At 42.5% G+C, this 18,508-nt stretch overlaps 1 protein-coding gene across 2 annotated transcripts; it reads left to right on the top strand.

The window, feature by feature from the left end:
* The first annotated feature begins 1,530 nt into the window (after window positions 1-1,530).
* LOC124045255 (zinc finger protein 883-like) lies at window positions 1,531-17,837 on the top strand. Of its 2 annotated transcripts, none has more exons than XM_046364536.1 (2): window positions 1,531-2,204; window positions 16,601-17,837. In XM_046364536.1, the coding sequence occupies exons 1-2, from the start codon at window positions 1,730-1,732 to the stop codon at window positions 17,683-17,685; spliced, it is 1,560 nt and encodes a 519-aa protein (XP_046220492.1). In that variant the 5' UTR covers window positions 1,531-1,729; the 3' UTR covers window positions 17,686-17,837. The 2 variants fall into 2 exon arrangements, with proteins under 2 accessions (XP_046220492.1, XP_046220493.1); XM_046364537.1 differs by lacking the exon at window positions 16,601-17,837 and adding an exon at window positions 11,021-11,084.
* Window positions 17,838-18,508: the final 671 nt, after the last annotated feature.

Genomic DNA, 18,508 nt, shown 5'->3' with positions numbered 1-18,508 from the left:
AATCACCCGCAGCAAGAGCGACATCATTGATATATACAGAAAAAGAGTCGGCCCGAGAATTGAACCCTGTGGCACCCCCATAGAGACTGCCAGAGGTCCGGACAACAGGCCCTCCGATTTGACACACTGAACTCTATCTGAGAAGTAGTTGGTGAACCAGGCGAGGCAGACGTTTGAGAAGCCAAGGCTATTGAGTCTGCCGATAAGAATGTGGTGATTGACAGAGTCGAAAGCCTTGGCCAGGTCAATGAAGACGGCTGCACAGTACTGTCTTTTATCAATGGAGGTTATGATATCATTTAGGACCTTGGTGCACCCATGACCAGCTCTGAATCCAGATTGCGTAGTGTAGAAGGTATGGTGGGATTCTAAATGGTTAACTTGTGTTTTAAAGATTTTAGAAAGGTAGGGCAGGATGGAAATAGGTCTATAACAGTTTGGGTCTAGAGTGTCACTCCTTTTGAAGAGGGGGATGACTGCGGCAGCTTTCTAATCTTTGGGGATCTCAGACGATTACATTAAAAAAAATGTTACCTTTATTTAACTAGGCAAGTCAGTTAAGAACAAATTCTTATTTTCAATGACAGCCTAGGAACAGTGGGTTAACTGCCTGTTCAGGGGCAAAATGACAGATTTGTACCACGTCAGCTCGGGTGTTTGAACTTGCAACCTTCCGGTTACTAGTCCAACACTCTAACCACTAGGCTACCCTGCCGCTACTCAATCTCTCTTTCGACGATACGAGAGAGAGGTTGAATAGGCTAGTAATAGGGGTTACAACAATTTCGGCAGATAATTTTAGGAAGAGAATGTCCATAGACCTGGATAGTATGACATAACTCTGCAGGCTATCTCGACAGTAGATTGCAATTCCGTCCCCTTTAGCAGTTCTGTCTTGACGGAAAATGTTGTATTTGGGGTTGGAAATTTCAGAATTTTTGGTGGCCTTCCTAAGCCAGGATTCAGACACGTCTAGGACATCAGGGTTGGTGAAGTGTGCTAAAGCAGTGAATAAAGCAAACTTAGGGAGGAGGCTTCTTAGGGAGGAGGCATGAACCCAAGGCTTTTACGGTTGCAGGAGTCAGCAAATGAGAGCACCTGGGGACACACAGGGCATGGGTTAACCTCTAAATCCCCATAAGGCTAGGGTAAGTGGACGAGACTGTGTCTTTTAAGTGTTTGGACCGAAACCCAAAAGTGCTCATGAGTAGAATGGACACTTTTTCTGACAGAAATTGTTTATGATGCAATAAATGATAGGAGTACACACCAAACAAAAACATTGTTGTTCATTTAAGCTTGTAAAAATTACAAATACATCACATATCTTATAGCAATACCTGTAATTATTCTTTGTATGATAACTATTATAGAATATATAAATAATTGTGCACATTTTCCCTCACTTTCACCCAAATTATATATTTACAAAGTATACAAGGACGGGACTCTTATTCTGAAGGATTCCAAAATCCGTGACTCCAAAAGTACGTATTCTTGCCTGTGTCACTGCGGTGTAACTTGCAAGCGTATATTAAACCAAAGCATCTGAGCTCTTTAGAATTTTTTTTTGTATATTAACTTTAGCGATTTTGAACTCACTGTCTGCATATTTACTTGTTACTCCATTTCATGTAATATTTACGTTGTTAGTTAGTACTGGTTAAGATAGCCTTGAACTAGGCTATTCGCTAATGCTAACCAGCTAACGTTAGCTACATCCCCGAACATGACGAGCTACTCCTTCCCCGCTAATGAAGATGTCTGCTGGATGGAGAAAGAAGCTCTGGGTGTGAACATTGTCGTGAAAGAAGAAGATAACAATATTACAGCGAAAGGAGAGGAAGGGGTAATTACTATCACAGTGAAAGAAGAGGAAAAAGTGGCTTTCGGGATAAAAGAGGAGGAAGACTATGTTACAGTGAAAGGAGAGGATGTAGCTTTTGGAGTGAAAGAGGTGGAGGATGTTGTAGTGAAAGAAGATGATTCCGTTTTTGGAGTGAAAGAGGAGGAGATAACCGTCACAGTGATAGGAGTGGAAGAAGCTTTCAGGGTGAAAGAGGAGGAGGATGTTTCTGTGAAGGAAGAAGAGGACGTTTTTGGAATGAAAGGGGAGATTGAGGGATTAAAGGAAGAGGGGAAGACTGTCACAGTTAAAGAAGAGGATGAAGAAAAAGAGGAGACTAAATATCTGATTAACACCAGTAAGTAGGCAGACTGCCCTAAAAACAGGGGCACAAAATCTGTCTTCAGTTGTTGAACTAATGTGTGGTTTTAAAGTGGCACATTACTTAAATTCTACACTTGAATATGTTATGTACTGGCTACAAAGAGTGAGGGCCACCAACAAAAAGTTAATGGATCGAATGTGTACCATTTATATTTTCATTGTTTTGATTTTTAATTTTAAGATACCTTGAAGCATCAAAAAAATATTTTTGAAATTATCTGATGTAAAATAGTTTTTGGCCTAACTGCTATCAGCCCATACAAACACATTGAATAGCATATTCACTACATGGACGTGCGGTACATTCTGGGTGATTCTGGGACAGACAACTGACCAACCAGCACAGGGTGTATTGGGCTTTCCTCATACACTTGAGGAGGACTATAGTCTCCGGTTACAGCAGTGACTACAGGCAGAACATCACTACCGGTTTCCACCGACATCTCTGATCGTAGCGGGTGAAGTATGGTTTCAACATCAAAAAGAAAGAAGGGCCAAAGCACTCTTCAAATAATTCATTAAAATGCCTTTATTTGTATGGCATGTTCAATGGAAACAAAGTTTTAAAACTGACACATTTTGGCTGCATGGCCATCGACAGGGTAAGGTAATAAGATCTGGTAATAAATACAATGTCATCTTTTGAACAGCTTTTTCCAATCAACCCTAATTTGAAGAGGCGGTGTTTACATATTTATTTATTTTTCTAACTTTTTATTTCACCTTTATTTAACCAGGTAGGCTAGTTGAGAACAAGTTCTCATGTACAACTGCGACCTGTCCAAGATAAAGCAAAGCAGTTCGACACATACAACACAGAGTTACACATGGAATAAACAAACATACAGCCAATAATACAGTAGAAAAAGTCTATATACAGTATGTGCAAATGCGGTAGGATAAGGGAGGTAAGGCAATAAATAGGTCATGGTGGCAAATTAATTAAAAAATAGCAATTTAACACTGGAATGGTAGATGTGCAGAAGATGAATGTGCAAGTAGAGATACTGGGGTGAAAATTATCAAGATAAATAAGTAAATACAGTATGGGGATGAGGTAGTTGGATGGGCTATGTACAGGTGCAGTGATCTGTGAGCTGCTCTGACAGCTGGTGCTTAAAGCTAGTGAGGGAGATATGAGTCTCCAGCTTCAGTGAATTTTGCAGTTTGTTCCAGTCAAGGCAGCAGAGAACTGGAAGGAAAGGCGGCCAAGGGAAGAATGGGCTTTGGGGGTGACCAGTGAGATATACCTGCTGGAGCGCGTGCTACACGTGGGTGCTGATATGGTGACCAGTGAGCTGATATAAGGTGGGGCTTTACCTAGCAGAGACTTGTAGATGACTTGTAGGTGGGTTTGGCGACGACTATGAAGCGAGTGTCAGCCAACGAGAGTGTACAGGTCGCAGTGGTGGGTAGTATATGGTGCTTGGACGCCTCGGAAGGAGTGTTGTATGGCATTGAAGCTCGTCTAGAGGTTTGTTAGCATAGTGTCCAAAGAAGGGCCAGATGTATACAGAATGGTGTCGTCTGCGTAGAGGTGGATCAGAGAATCACCAGCAGCAAGAACGACATCATTGATTTATACAGAGAAGAGAGTCGGCCCGAGAATTGAACCCTGTGTCACCCCCATAGAGACTGCCAGAGGTCCGAACAACAGGCCCTCCAATTTGACACACTGAATTCTATCAGAGAAGTAGTTGGTGAACCAGGCGAGGCAATAATTTGAGAAACCAAGGCTGTTGAGTCTGCCGATAAGAATGTGGTGATTGACAGAGTCGAAAGCCTTGACCAGGTCGATGAAGAGAGCTGCACAGTAATGTCTCTTATCGATGGCGGTTATGATATCGTTTTGGACCTTAAGCGTGGCTAAGGTGCATCCATGACCAGCTCTGAAACCAGATTGTATAGCTGAGACAGTACGGTGGGATTCAAAATGGTTGGTGAACTGTTTGTTAACTTGGCTTTTGAAGACCCTAGAAAGGCAGGGTAGAATAGATATAGATCTGTAGCAGTTTGGGTCTAGAGTGTCTCCCCCTTTGAAGACGGGATGACCGCGGCAGCTTTCCAATCTTTAGGAATCTCAGACGATACGAAGTGAGGTTGAACAGGCTAGTAATAGGGGTTGCAGCAATTTTGGCAGATAATTTTTTAGAAAGAGCGGGTCCAGATTGCCTAGCCCGGCTGATTTGTAGGGGTCCAGATTTTGCAGCTCTTTCAGAACATCAGCTCTCTGGACTTGGGTGAAGGAGAAATGGGGAGGCTTGGGCGAGTTGCTGTGGGGGGGGTGCAGGGCTATTGATCGGGGTAGGGGTAGCCAGGTGGAAAGCATGGCCAGCCATAGAAAAATGTTTATTGAAATTCTCAATTTTAGTGGATTTATCAGTGGTGACAGTGTTTCCTAGCCCCAGTGCAGTGGGCAGCTGGGAGGCGTTGCTCTTATTCTCCATGGACTTTACAGTGTACCAGAACTTTTTAGAGTTTGTGCTACAGGATGAAAATGTATGCTTGAAAAAGCTAGCCTTAGCTTTCCTAACTGCCTGTGTATATTGGTTCCTAACTTTCCTGAAAAGTTGCACATCACGGGGGCTATTCGATGCTAATACAGAATGCCACAGGATGTTTTTGTGCTGGTCAAGGGCAGTCAGGTCTGGAGAGAACCAAGGGCTATATCTGTTCCTGGTTCAATTTGTTTTGAATGGGGCATTTTTATTTAAGATTGTGAGGAAGACACTTTTAAAGAATAACCAGGCATCCTCTACTGACGGCATGAGGTCAATATCCTTCCAGGATACCCGGGCCAGGTCAATTAGAAAGGCCTGCTCGCTGAAGTGTTTTAGATTTAATATATTACATTTTTGGGGGGGATAGATTTTTCGTGCACGTTAGTGATTGTGCCTTAGTTTTCTAGATTTTCAGTTGCATCAATAAACTGCCCTGGTTTGAAACAATATTCACTTAAGAGATTGTATATCAATCTGATTGTATATCAAACTGTTTGACAGTGATGAGGGGTGGTCGTTTGACCGCAGGCCCATTACAGATGCTGGCAATGAGGCAGTGATCGCTGAGATCTTGGTTGAAAACAGAAGTGGTGTATTTGGAGTGCAGGTTGGTTAGGATGATATCTACGGATTAGGTGTTGTACATGGTCGATTCATCCATAATTTGTGTGAGATTGAGGGCATCAAACTTAGATTGTAGGATGGCCGGTGTGTTAAAACTTCTTAGGGCTGAGATCCCGTTAACGGGATCGATATGTCAACAGCCAGTGAAAGTGCAGGGCGCCAAATTCAAACAACAGAAATCTCATAATTAAAATTCCTCAAACATACAAGTATCTTATACCATTCTAAAGGTAATCTTGTTGTTAGTCCCACCACAGTGTCCAGTTTCAAATAGGCTTTACAGCGAAAGCACCACAAACGATTATGTTCGGTCAGAGCCAAGTCACAGAAAAACACAGCTATTTTTCCAGCCAAAGAGGGGAGTCACAAAACTCAGAAATAGAGAGAGAATTAATCACTAACCTTTGATAATCTTCATGTTCATGACTTCATGTTACACAATACATGTATGTTTTGTTCGATAAAGTTCATATTTATATAAAAAAAATCTCAGTATACATTGGCGCGTTATGTTCAGTATTTCCAAAAACATCCGGTGATTTTGCAGAGAGCCAAATCAATTTACAAAAATACTCATTATAAATGTTGATGAAAATAAGTGTTATGCATGGAATTATAGATACACTTCTCCTTAATGCAACCGCTGTGTCAGATTTCAAAAAAGCTATACGGAAAAAGCAAACCATGCAATAATCTGAGTACGGCGCTCAGAGACCCAACAAGCTAAAAAGATATCCGCCATATTGTGCAGTCAACAGAAGTCAGAAATAACATTGTAAATATTCACTTACCTTTGATGATCTTCATCAGAATGCACTCCCAGGAATCCCAGTTCCACAATAAATGTTTGATTTGTTCGATAATGTCCATAATTTATGTCCAAATAGCTACTTTTGTTAGCGCGTTTTGTAAACAAATCCAACCTCACGAAGCGCATTCACTAGTTGCAGACGAAATGTCAAAAAGTTCCGTCACAGTCCGTAGAAACATGTCAAACGATGTATAGAATCAATCTTTAGGATGTTTTGAACATAAATCTTCAATAATGTTCCAACCGGAGAATTCCTTTGTCTTCAGACAAGCAATGGAACGAGAGCTACCTCTCACGTGAACGAGCGTCACGAGCTCAAAGCATTCTGCCAGACCTCTGACTCATTCCCCTCTCATTCGGCCCCACTTCACAGTAGAAGCATCAAACTAGGTTCTAAAGACTGTTGACATCTAGTGGAAGCCGTAGGAAGTGCAACATGACCAATATCCCACTGTATCTTCAATAGGGGCTGAGTTGAAAAACTACAAACCTCAGATTTCCCACTTCCTGGTTGGATTTTTTCTCTTTTTTTTTCAGGGGGCAATTCACGTATGGTGTCCAGGGCACAGCTGGGGGCAGAGGGTGGTCTATAGCAAGCGGCAACGGTGAGAGACTTGTTTCTGGAAAGGTGGATTTTTAAAATGTAGAAGCTCAAATTGTTTGGGACAGACCTGGAGAGTAAGACAGACCTCTGCAGGCTATCTCTGCAGTAGATTCCTAAGTCAGGATTCAGACACGGCTAGGACTTCCTGTTTGGCAGAGTGTTCTAAAAGCAGTGAATAAAACAAACTTAGGGAGGAGGCTTTTGATGTTAACATGCATGAAACCAAGGCTTTTACGGTTACAGAAGTCAACAAATGAGAGCACCTGGGGAGTAGGAGTGGAGCTAGGCACAGCCGGGCCTGGATTAACCTCTACATCACCAGAGGAACAGAGGAGGAGTAGGATAAGGGCATTGCTAAAGGCTATCAGAACTGGTTGTCTAGTATGTTCGGAACAGAGAGTAAAAGGAGCCGGTTTCTGTTCGTGATAGAATAGATTCAAGGCATAATGTACAGACAAAGGTATGGTAGGATGTGAATACATTGGAGGTAAACCTAGGCATTGAGTAATGATGAGGGAGATATTGTCTCTAGAGATGTTTAAACCAGGTGATGTCACCGCATATGTGGGAGGTGGAACTAAATGGTTGGTTAACTTCTTGGTGACGGGGGCAGTATTGAGTAGTTTGGATGAATAAGGTGCCCAGAGTAAACTGCCTGCTACTCTGTCCCACATGCTAATATATGCATACTATTATTAGTATTGGAAAGAAAACACTCTGAAGTTTCTAAAACTGTTTGAACGATGTCTGTGAGTATAACATAACTCATATGGTAGGCGAAAACCTGAGACAAATCCAACCAGGAAGTGGAAAATCTGAGGTTTGTAGTTTCATTTACGTGAATATGCTGTGTAGATTGCACTTCCCAAGGCTTCCAGCAGATGGCAACAGTCTTTATAAAGTTGTTTGAGGCTTCTATTGTGGAAGGGTGTCGAATAAGAGCTGTTTCAACAAGTGGACTAGGCTGAGGCCAATCAGTTGTTTACTACACGGGCGTGCCGTTCCTTCTTTTTCCTCTGTAATGAATACGCTATTGTCCGGTTGGAATATTATTGAAGTTTTATTATAAAAGACCCTAAGGATTGATTGTAAACACCGTTTGACATGTTTCTACAAACTGTAATGGAATTCTTTTGACTTCCGTTTGGATTTTGCGCTCGCACATTGTTTCTTTGGAATAATGAACTAAACGCGCAAACTAAAAGGAGGTATTTGGACATAAATATGTACGTAATCGAACAAAACAAACATTTCTTGTGAGAGTCCTGGGAGTGCATTCCGACAAAGATCAGCAAAGGTATGTGAAGATTTATAATGCTATTTATGACTTTTGTTGACTCCACAATTTGGCGGGTAACTGTATGGCTTACTTTTGTGGCTGAACGCCGTTCTCAGATGATTGAATATTGTGCTTTTGTCGTAAAGCATACATGTATTGTGTAACATTGAGTCCTGGAAGTGTCTTCTGATGAAGATCGTCAAAGGTTAGTGATTAATGTTATCTATATTTCTGCTTTTTGTGACACCTCTCTTTGGTTGGAAAATGGCTGAATGCTTTCTGTGACTAGTTGCTGACCTAACATAATGATTTGTTCTGCTTTCGCCGAAAAGCCTTTTTGAAATCGGACAATGTGGTTGGATTAACGAGAAGTGTATCTTTAAAATGGTGTAAAATACTTGTATGGTTGAGGAATTTTAATCATGAGATTTCTGTTGTTTTGAATTTGGCGCCCTGCAATTTCACTGGCTGTTGGCGAGGTGGGACACTTGCGTTCAGAACGATCCCAGAAAGGTTAAGGCATATTGAGCAGGGCTAGAGGCTCTACAGTGAACTAAGACAATAATCACTAACCAGGACAGTAATGGACAATGCATATTGATATTAGGGAGAGGCATGTGTAGCCGGGTGATCACAGGGGTCCAGTGAGTGGTTGGGCTGGCGACACGGCGATTCAGAAAGCTAGCAAGCCGGGGCTAGCAAGCTAGCAGAAGGTCCTTAGAGGGACGTCTCGACGGAGGAAAGTCTGTTTTAGCCTCCGCGTGCGGTGATGTCGATAGACCAGTCGTGATGGATTAGTAAGGTTCTGAGTTGCAGAGAGGTCCAAGTCCAATTGGCAAAATAGGTATAATGGCCCAAGATATTGTCTGATGGATCTATTCAGCTAACAGTCCAATATGCTCTAGACGGCTAGCAGATGGGCATTCAGGGGACGTTGTGATGTAGGGGACAGTTGAGTACCCCCTCGAGCAGATTACGTCATAGTCCAGTCGTGAAGGATCGGCGGGGTTCCGTGCCCCATACTGGCAGTAGAAGGGGTCCGGGTATTGTAGCCCAGGAGTGGCTGATGGGCCTCTTCAGCTAGCTGGGTGAATGGGCCTAGCATGGGCTAGCTCCAGGCTAATTGGTGCTTGCTTCGGGACAGCTAGCTAGCTGCGATGATCCAGGTGAAAAGGGCAGCAAGGAAGCCACTTCTCTTCAGGAAAGTTCTAAAACTGGTCCTAGTACCCCTGCTTGGGAACCACTGATTTAGCCTATTAAACACAAACTATGTTTCAAGTGAGAATTAGGTAAGTCTGATGGCAAAAAACTAATATTTGACTCATATTTTATTTGTGCATAAGAAGTATTGACTTGCGCCATGGCAAAAAAAGTATATAACTACTCAAAAGACTTCTAGGGATGGGCACGGTTATTTGAATATTAAAAAAAATGCTTTGTCAAAAATGTAATTAAAATATCTATGTGACATTGCTACATAGCCTACGACGATAGACCATTTGGTACAGTTTTATGACCGTTTTTATGAGTGCGCCCCATAAAAAAGACTCACTGAACAATAAACGCAACATGTAACAATTTAAGATATCACTCAGTTACATTTCATAAGGAAATCAGTCAATTTAAATAAATTCATTAGGCCCTAATCTAACCCTAACAGGACACTTCAGAAATGCGGGTGCATGTTCACCACCACAATTGCAGCATTTAGGTGCATGTTCACCACCACAATTGCAGCATTGAGGCTCAGATGGCATATAATACTCCTCCTGTCTACATACACATGACCAAATAATTTACATTTATTTCACTCCATGGGAATCTCATATACCCAAATACACGTGAGACTCTAACTACCATGCTGGTCAGTCGTTGTGCACCAACCACTTGATCAGTGTCGCCTCAGTGTCTTTAGATATTTTTGTCAGATGTTACTATGGAATACAGAAGTATAATTACAATAATTTCATAAGTGTCAAAGGCTTTTATTGACAATTACATTAAGTTGATGCAAATAGTCAATATTTGCAGACCCTTCTTTTTCAAGACCTGTGCAATCCGCCCTGGCATGCTGTCAGTTAATTTCTGGGCCACATCCTGACTGATGGCCGCCCACTCTTGCATAATTAATGCTTGGAGTTTGTCAGAATTTCTGAGTTTTTGTTTGTCCACCCGCCTCTTGAGGATTGACCACAAGTTCTCAATGGGATTAAGGTCTGGGGAGTTTCCTGGCCATGGACCCAAAATATCAATGTTTTATTCCCCGCGCCACTTAGTTATCACTTTTGCCCTATGGAAAGGTGCTCCATTATGATGGAAAAGGCATTGTTCGTCACCAAACGGTTCCTGTATGGTTGGGAGAAGTTGCTCTCGGAGGATGTGAGCCCACTCCCTTGGCCGAGAAGCAACCCCACAAATGAATGGTCTCAGGATGCTTTACTGTTGGCATGACACAGGATTGATGGTAGCGCTCACCTTGTCTTCTCCGGACAAGCTTTTTTCCGGATGCCCAAACAATCTGAAAGGGGATTCATCAGAGAAAATGATTATACCCCAGTCCTCAGCAGTCCAATCCCTGTACCTTTTGCTGAATAGCAGTCTGTCCCTGATGTTTTTCCTGAAGAGAAGTGGCTTCCTTGCTGCCCTTCTTGACAGCAGGCCATCCTCCAAAAGTCTTTGCCTCACTGTGCATGCAGATGGACTCACACCTACCTGCTGGCATTCCTGAGCAAGCTCTGTACTGGTGGTGCCCTGATCCCGCAGCTGAATCAACTTTAGGAGACAATCCTGGCGCTTGCTGGCCTTTCTTGGGTGCCCTGAAGCCTTCTTCACAAGAATTGAACCGCTCTCCTTGAAGTTCTTGATGATCTGATAAATGGTTGATTTAGTTGAAATCTTACTGGCAGCAATATCCTTGCATGTGAAGCCCTTTTTGTGCAAAGCAATGATGACGGTATGTGTTTCCTTGTAGGTAACCATTGTTGACAGAGGAAGAACAATGATTCCAATCACCACCCTCCTTTTGAAGCTTCCAGTCTGTTAGTCAAACTCAATCACCATGACAGAGTGATCTCCAGCCTTGTCCCCGTCAACACTCACACCTGTGTTAACGAGAGAATCACTGACATGATGTCAGCTGGTCCTTTTGAGGCAGGGCTGAAATGCAGTGGAAATGTTTTTTGGGGGATTCAGTTCATTTGCATGGCACTGAGGGACTTTGCAATTAATTGCTATTCATCTGATCATTCTTCATAACATTCTGGAGTATATGCAAATTGCCATCATAGAAACTGAGGCAGCAGACTGTGGAAATGTATATTTGTGTCATTCTCAAAACTTTTGGCTACGACTGTACATGATTCCATATGTGTTATTACATAGTTCTGATGTCTTCGCTATTGTTCTACAATATAGAAAATAGTAAAAATAAAGAAAAACCTATGAGTGTTCTAAAACATATTTTATTTAGTGTATAACAACAAATATTCCCATTCAAGTCAACATTCTCTGTGTGGATCAGCAACCATCTTTGTGGTACCATTTCAAAGTTGACGTTTAAATTGTATTGTCAGCCAAAATATGACACCCACCCTGTATTCAAGAGCATGTTGTCTCAACTGATGGCGGCACAACAAGTGATTGAATTCAAATGGATTTAATCCTACCCTGCTTGCAGGTAGGGTGCACACACGTTTTGGGGTATATATTACGCAGCGTTTATAAATGAAGCCCCAGGACATTTTATCCAAAAACCTGGTTGCGTCTGCCAGGAGGCTGAAAGTCGTCCAGAAGTGGATCTTCCAGCAAAATGACAACCCCAAGCAAAGATCAAAATCCACAAAGAAGTTGTTAATTGACCACTAAGTCAACATTTTACAATGGTCTTCTCAGACACTGGACTTGAACCCAATTGAAAGGATGTTGAAAGTTCTAATATTCCTACCAATCTCATGCAGATTCTGTGGGAAAACACACGAGAGAAATAAAAAGAAATGCCTAGCTTTTAGAAAGCAGTGTAAAAAGTGTGGGAAGGACAATCATTTTGTTGCAAAGTGCATGTCAAAGCAAGGGAAAGGAAAATCAGTGGATAAAGTGGCTGAGACAGACGAGAAATACAAGGAAATTCTGAGTGTTACTGCAGAGTGTGTAAACATTGTAAAATACACAACAGATGAGACCTAGTCAGTTTTTTCAGCAATGCTCATTGGCAAACAACTAGTGAGATTTCAGTTAGATTGTGGAGCAAGCTGTAATATTATCCTGATAAATCTTCTGAACCCGGTCACTCAAATTTGAGAAAACAAAAAAAGTCTTAGTGATGTACAACAAGATCACACTAGTGCCACTGGGCAAATGCAAGATTAAACTGACAAACAGAGCCAATACTAGGCAGTAAAGCAGTTCAGGCCATGAATAGTGAAAGTGCAGTTTGAGAACAGTCTTGATCTGGATAGCATTGAAACAGAGGGTAATTGGACTATGGAGAACATAAAAAAGAGAATATTCCGATCTCTTCACAGGAGAATCTACAAGTTTGAGATTGACCACAAGGTGGAGTCAGTGAAACTACCTAAAGGAAGAATAGTTCCAGTCACAATGATGAAGAGTTGAGCAGCCTTCAAGGCAGAAGGATTATTACACTGGTGGAGAAAAGCACAGACTGGATAAGCAGCCTTGTGATTGTACAATTGTAAACTGAGAATATGTGTAGACTGCAGACCACTAAAGATAAGTCACTTTCCTCTACCAACAGTAGATGTCATCTTACTGGACCTATCAAAACGTTTCAAGATTAACTGAGTGTTCAAGATGGAATCCTATTCAGAGGAGAAAGAGCAGTTATCCCAGACCCTCTGAGGTGAAATAACTAACTGGATTCAGAATGTGTATACTGGCAAGACATGAACAAACGGGTTAAGACATTCATAGAAAAGTGTTACATCTGCAGGTCTATGGATGCAAAACAACAAAAGGAGACACTTTGTCCACATCTGTAAACAGCCCATCTATCTACCTACCTCATCCCCATACAGTATTTATTTATTTATCTTGCTCCTTTGCACCCCAGTATCTCCTGCACATCTGCCATTCCAGTGTTTAATTGCTCTATTGTAATTACTTCGCCACCATAGCCTATTTATTGCCTTAACTTACCTCATTTGCACTCACTATATGTAGACGTTTTGTTTTCTTTGTTCTACTGTATTATTAACTGTATGTTTAGTTTATTCCACGTGTAACTTTGTGTTGTTGTATTGTGTCGAATTGCTATGCTTTATCTTGACCAGGTCGCATTTGCAAATGAGAACTTGTTCTCAACTAGTCTACCTGGTTAAATAAAGGTGAGAAAAATAAATGAAAAAAAAAACCATGAGCTCCCTAGCCAATCATGGAAAAAGGTAGGCACAGACCTGTTTACCTTTGACAACCGAGATGATCTGATTACAGTGGATTATTTTTCCTACTTATGGGAAATTGACTACAGTACCTACCTGACAAAGTCCACTACTGTGATCCGCAAGCTTAAATCACACTTTGCAAGGCAAGGGATACCAAACGTCTGTTTCTCTGATAATGGACCTCAGTATTCCCTCAAAGTAATGGGAAAGCAGAGTCCGCCATTAAGACGTCAAAACATCTGATGCTGAAAGCCAAAACAGCAGGCAAAGACCCTTACCTGGCTTCACTGGACCATCGCAATACCCCTTCGCAAGGACTGAACGCGAGCCCAGCTCAAAGACTGCCGAGTAGGAGGACCAGAACCCTTCTACCCATAGGGGACAGTCTTCTACAACCAGAGATAAAAACAAACAAGACAAGGTCTGATACATAACCCCCCAAAAAACAAGCAACCTACTATGACAGAAATGCTAAGGACATGGGAACATTGGATTTGAACACTTTCTCCTTCTCTCAATCTGTGGAACCACACACATTCTCAAGAAAAGCTACAGTGCTGAAATCTGTGGACGTCAGATACCAGGTTCAATTTGACACTGGAGGTATTCATAGGAGGAATCGTAGACATCTCAGATGCGATCATAACTCAACCACAGAGCAAAATCATCCTGGGACTGTTGGGACAAACAGACTGATGGAGACCATTTCAACTCCAGATAGTGCTACTGGTGACACACAAAACATTGTCACTACCAGATCAGGCCACACAGTAGTTAGACCAGAGTACCTGGAAGACTTTGAATATTGACTTCGAAAAACCAAAATGGACAGAAAATGTGTTTTTTAAATAAATAAAATGGAATAGAAAAGTGACAGCTGACCCTGAGGAAAAGGGGGGTTGAACATTTTTAAAACTTTTGTTTTATGTCACTGGAAGTGAATATATACTGAACAAAAATATAAACGCAGCATGCAATAATTTCAAAGATTTTACTGAGTTACAGTTCATAGAAGTAAATCAGTCAATTGAAATAAATTCACCTAATCTATGGATTTCACATGACTGGGCAGGGGGGCAGACATGGATGGGCCTGGGAGGGCATAGGCCCACCCACTTGGGAGCCAATCAGAATGAGTTTCCCACACGAGGGCATTATTACATATATAAATACTCCTTAGCACCCCTCTCCCCCTCCTCAGACAGAAGATCCTACAGGGGGTTAAGCCGGATGTGGAGGTTCTGGGCTGGCATAGTTGCACGTGGCCTGTAGTTGTGAGGCCAGTTGGCTGTACTGCCAAATTCTCTGAAATGACATTGGAGAGGTGGCTTATGGTAGAGAAATTAACTTTAAAGTCTCAGGCAACAGCTCTGTTGGACATTCATGCAGTCTGCATGCCAATTGCAGGCCCCCTTAAAACTGGAAACATCTGTGGCATTGTGTTGTGTGACAAAACTGCACATTTTAGAGTGGCCTTTTATTGTCCCCAGCAGAAGGTGCACCTGTGTAAAGATCATGCTGTTTAATCAGCTTCTTGATATGCCACACCTGTCAGGTGGATGGATTTTCTTGTCAAATGAGAAACGCTCACTAACAGGGATGTAAACAAATTTGGGCACAAAATGTGAGAGAAAAAAACTTTGTGTAGGGAAATTTCTGGGATCTTTTATTTCAGCCTATGAAACACGGGACTGACACTTTACATGTTGCGTTTTATATTTTTGTCCAGTATATTATTTTTCCGTATTAATTGATATTGGGTAATTCTGACAGTTTTGAGACACTGTATACAGTTGTGTGATTATGTTGTTATGGTCAGATTTCACACAACAAAGAGAAAGGATGTAACAATAGTATTGCTATGTGTTGCAGTGTGGACACTAATGTGAGCAGTAGATGGGGGGGCTTTACTTTGCTCATTGCTCTCTAGCGACTCCTTGTGGTATGCCAGGCGCCTGCTCACCTGACGACCTCGGTCGTCAGGTGAACAGTGTTTCCTCTGACACAGTGGTGCGGCTGGCTTTCTGGTTAAGTGGGTAGGTGTTAAGGACGCATGACTCGACCTTCGCCTCCCGAGCCCATTGGGGAGTTGCATTGATGAGACAAGATTGAAGTTGGGGATGAAAAGGGGGTGTGCATCCTCCGAAACGCAATCCAACCAAGCCGCACTGCTTCTTGACAAAATGCCCACTTAACCCAGAAGCCAGCCACACCAATGTGTCAGTAGAAACACCGTACACCTGGTAACCGTGTCAGCATGCACTGCGCCTGGCCCGCCACAGGAGTCGCTAGTGCGCAATGGGACAAGGACACCTCTGCCAGCCAAACCCTACCTAACCCGGATGACGTTGGGCCAATTGTGCGCTGCCCCATGGGTCTCCCGGTCGCAGCTGGCAGTGACAGAGCCTGGACTCGAACCCAGAATCTTTAGCAGCACAGCTAGCACTACGATGTAGTGCCTTCGACCACTGCGCCACTCAGGATGCCTCGCTTTGGAAGTATCTGCCTGTCCCTGTTTCGCTGTCGGCTGCTGTGTGAGCCAGCCACTTTCACTCCCTCCCACTGTGGGAACAGAGAATTATTTTTTATTTTTTATTTTACCTTTATTTAACTAGGCAAGTCAGTTAAGAACATATTCTTATTTTCAATGACGGCCTAGGAACAGTGGGTTAACTGCCTGTTCAGGGGCAGAACGACAGATTTGTACCTTGTCAGCTCGGGGATTTGAAATTGCAACCTTCCGGTAACTAGTCCAATGCTCTAACCACTAGGCTACCCTGCCGGAATGATACAGATTAGTAAACAGCAATATCAGGCTGAAGCTCTACATTATTTGTTTTGTAGAATCTCAATGGTGTTATAAGGTCCTTTAGGTGTTTTGTTATTAGATTAGAAAGACAAAAAATAGTTTTGATACCATATCGTATAGCCTATCATAACAACCAACTCATGTCTAATGTCATGACATTTGGTTGTGATCTTGCATTTACATATCTTTTCAATCAATTAAGAGGACAGAATGAAGACAACGAATCCACATTTTGACTTGGATTAAATATTTTAACTGGATTAAACCTCATTGAAGTGTTATTATCATGTGAAGTTTTCATTCAGGTCTCTCTGTTTAACTAAATGTTGTTTGTCTTTGGCAGGACAGAGACCAGACTCTTGCTCTGACAGCGGGAACAATCCTTCAGGGGAACCAGAACAAGAGAAGCCCAAACCAGCAAGACCACATCACTGCTCCCACTGCGGAAAGGGTTTTAGGTGGTTAGGGAAGCTGAAAGACCACGAAAGAATCCACACGGGAGAGAAGCCTTACCATTGCTCTCAGTGTGAGAAAAGTTTTATCCGGTTATGGGACCGGAATATGCATGAGAGGACACACACAGGAGTGAAGCCTTACCAATGCTCAAAATGTGTAAAACGTTTTGCTCAGTTGAGGGGCCTGAAAATGCATGAAAGGATACATACAGGGGAGAAGCCTTATCACTGCTCCCAGTGCGAAAATAGATTTTTTTCATCAGCGGGCCTGAAAAAACACGAGTGGACACACACAGGAACAAAACCTTACCTCTGCTCCCAGTGTGGAAAAGATTTTATCCACGCAGGTCAACTGAAAGATCATGAGAAAATACACACAGGAGAAAAGCCGTACCACTGCTCTCAATGTGGAAAGAGATTCATCAATGTATGGAACCTGAAAAAGCATGCAATCATACATACAGGAGAGAAGCCCTACCACTGCTCCCAGTGTGAAAAGAGTTATACCCAATCAGGGGACCTTAAATCACATGAGAGGACACACACAGGAGAAAGGCCATACCACTGTTCCCAGTGTGGTAAGAGCTTTACCCGGTTAAGGCAACTCAAAGAACACAAGAATAAACACACAGGGGAGAAGCCACACCACTGCGTTCAATGTGGAAAGACTTTTACCCGATTGGGGCAACTGAAAGAACATAAAATGATACATACAGGAGACAAGGCTTTCCAATGCTCCCAGTGTGGAAAAAGTTTCATCCAGTTAAAGACTCTGAAAAATCATGAGAGAACACACACCGGAGAGAAGCCTTACCACTGCTCCCAGTGTGGAAAGAGTTTTACTAAATTAGGGAACCTGAAAGTACATAAGAGAATACACACAGGAGAGAAGCCATTCCAATGCTCTCAGTGTGGAAAGAGTTTCATCCAGTTAGGTGACCTGAAAAGGCATAAAATAATACACAAAAGATGATGCTTACCTCTTCTCCGAGTGTTGAAATTGATATTTCACATCACAGACTTAAAGTCAATCAGATGTTGACAAACCGAGCTCTTCAAAGTTATTCTATTTTTACCTAAATAACAATATTGAAACAATATTCTAACATCGGCTGGTAAATTGTCAAGTACCTTCCCAAAGAGCCATGGACCTCCGACCGAGAGGCAAGAAGGACAACCAAAACGTTGTTGATTCCCAAGATAACGATAACGCTACAGCTAGCAAGATTAGCATTAGCCCTCATAACTCAGACGACAGTTCCAGACTGTTGCTCTCAGCAGCCTCTTGCGAGCCTGCCGACATGCTGGCTACTCTCCTCCGGGAAATTCAGGATGGTAACAAAGGTCTTTCTATGAAAATTGATAAGAAATCGACTGAACACCATTCTTCCATGTCTTCCAACCTGAAATCCTCCATGAATGATCTCCTTTTGAGAACGACTGAGGCAGAGTTGCGCATTAGCACAGTTGAAGATACCATCGCTCGACATGACCAGGTCTTGATACAACTGCAAAAGGACAATGCCTACCTCAAAAACAATTAGATGGAGAGCCAGAGTAGACGTAGTAATATCCGTGTGGTGGGATTGAAAGAGGACAGCGAGGGCCATGACCCGGTCCGTTTCTTCACTCAATGGATCCCGGAGGTCCTAGGCATAATCAACTTCACCAAGCCGCTGGAAATCGAACGCGCCCACAGAACATCAGCGCCGAAACCCCGGCCAGATGAGCCCCCACAAGCCGCCCTGATCAGGTTCCTCCGTTTCCAAGACCGAGAAAAGATACTGCAACTCGCA

Source organism: Oncorhynchus gorbuscha, linkage group LG10, assembly GCF_021184085.1.
Source record: "Oncorhynchus gorbuscha isolate QuinsamMale2020 ecotype Even-year linkage group LG10, OgorEven_v1.0, whole genome shotgun sequence".
Classification (NCBI taxonomy): domain Eukaryota; kingdom Metazoa; phylum Chordata; class Actinopteri; order Salmoniformes; family Salmonidae; genus Oncorhynchus; species Oncorhynchus gorbuscha.
Note: the sequence above shows the minus strand (reverse complement) of the source record. Positions and strands in the feature narration are given on the sequence as shown.

Bases quoted from the DNA above. Each gene is read 5' to 3' on its own strand.
- LOC124045255 (XM_046364536.1), top strand. From the start codon at position 1,730: ATGACGAGCTACTCCTTCCCCGCTAATGAAGATGTCTGCTGGATGGAG. The intron at 2,205-16,600 runs GTAAGTAGGCAG...TGTCTTTGGCAG, and splicing joins TAAATATCTGATTAACACCA to GACAGAGACCAGACTCTTGC.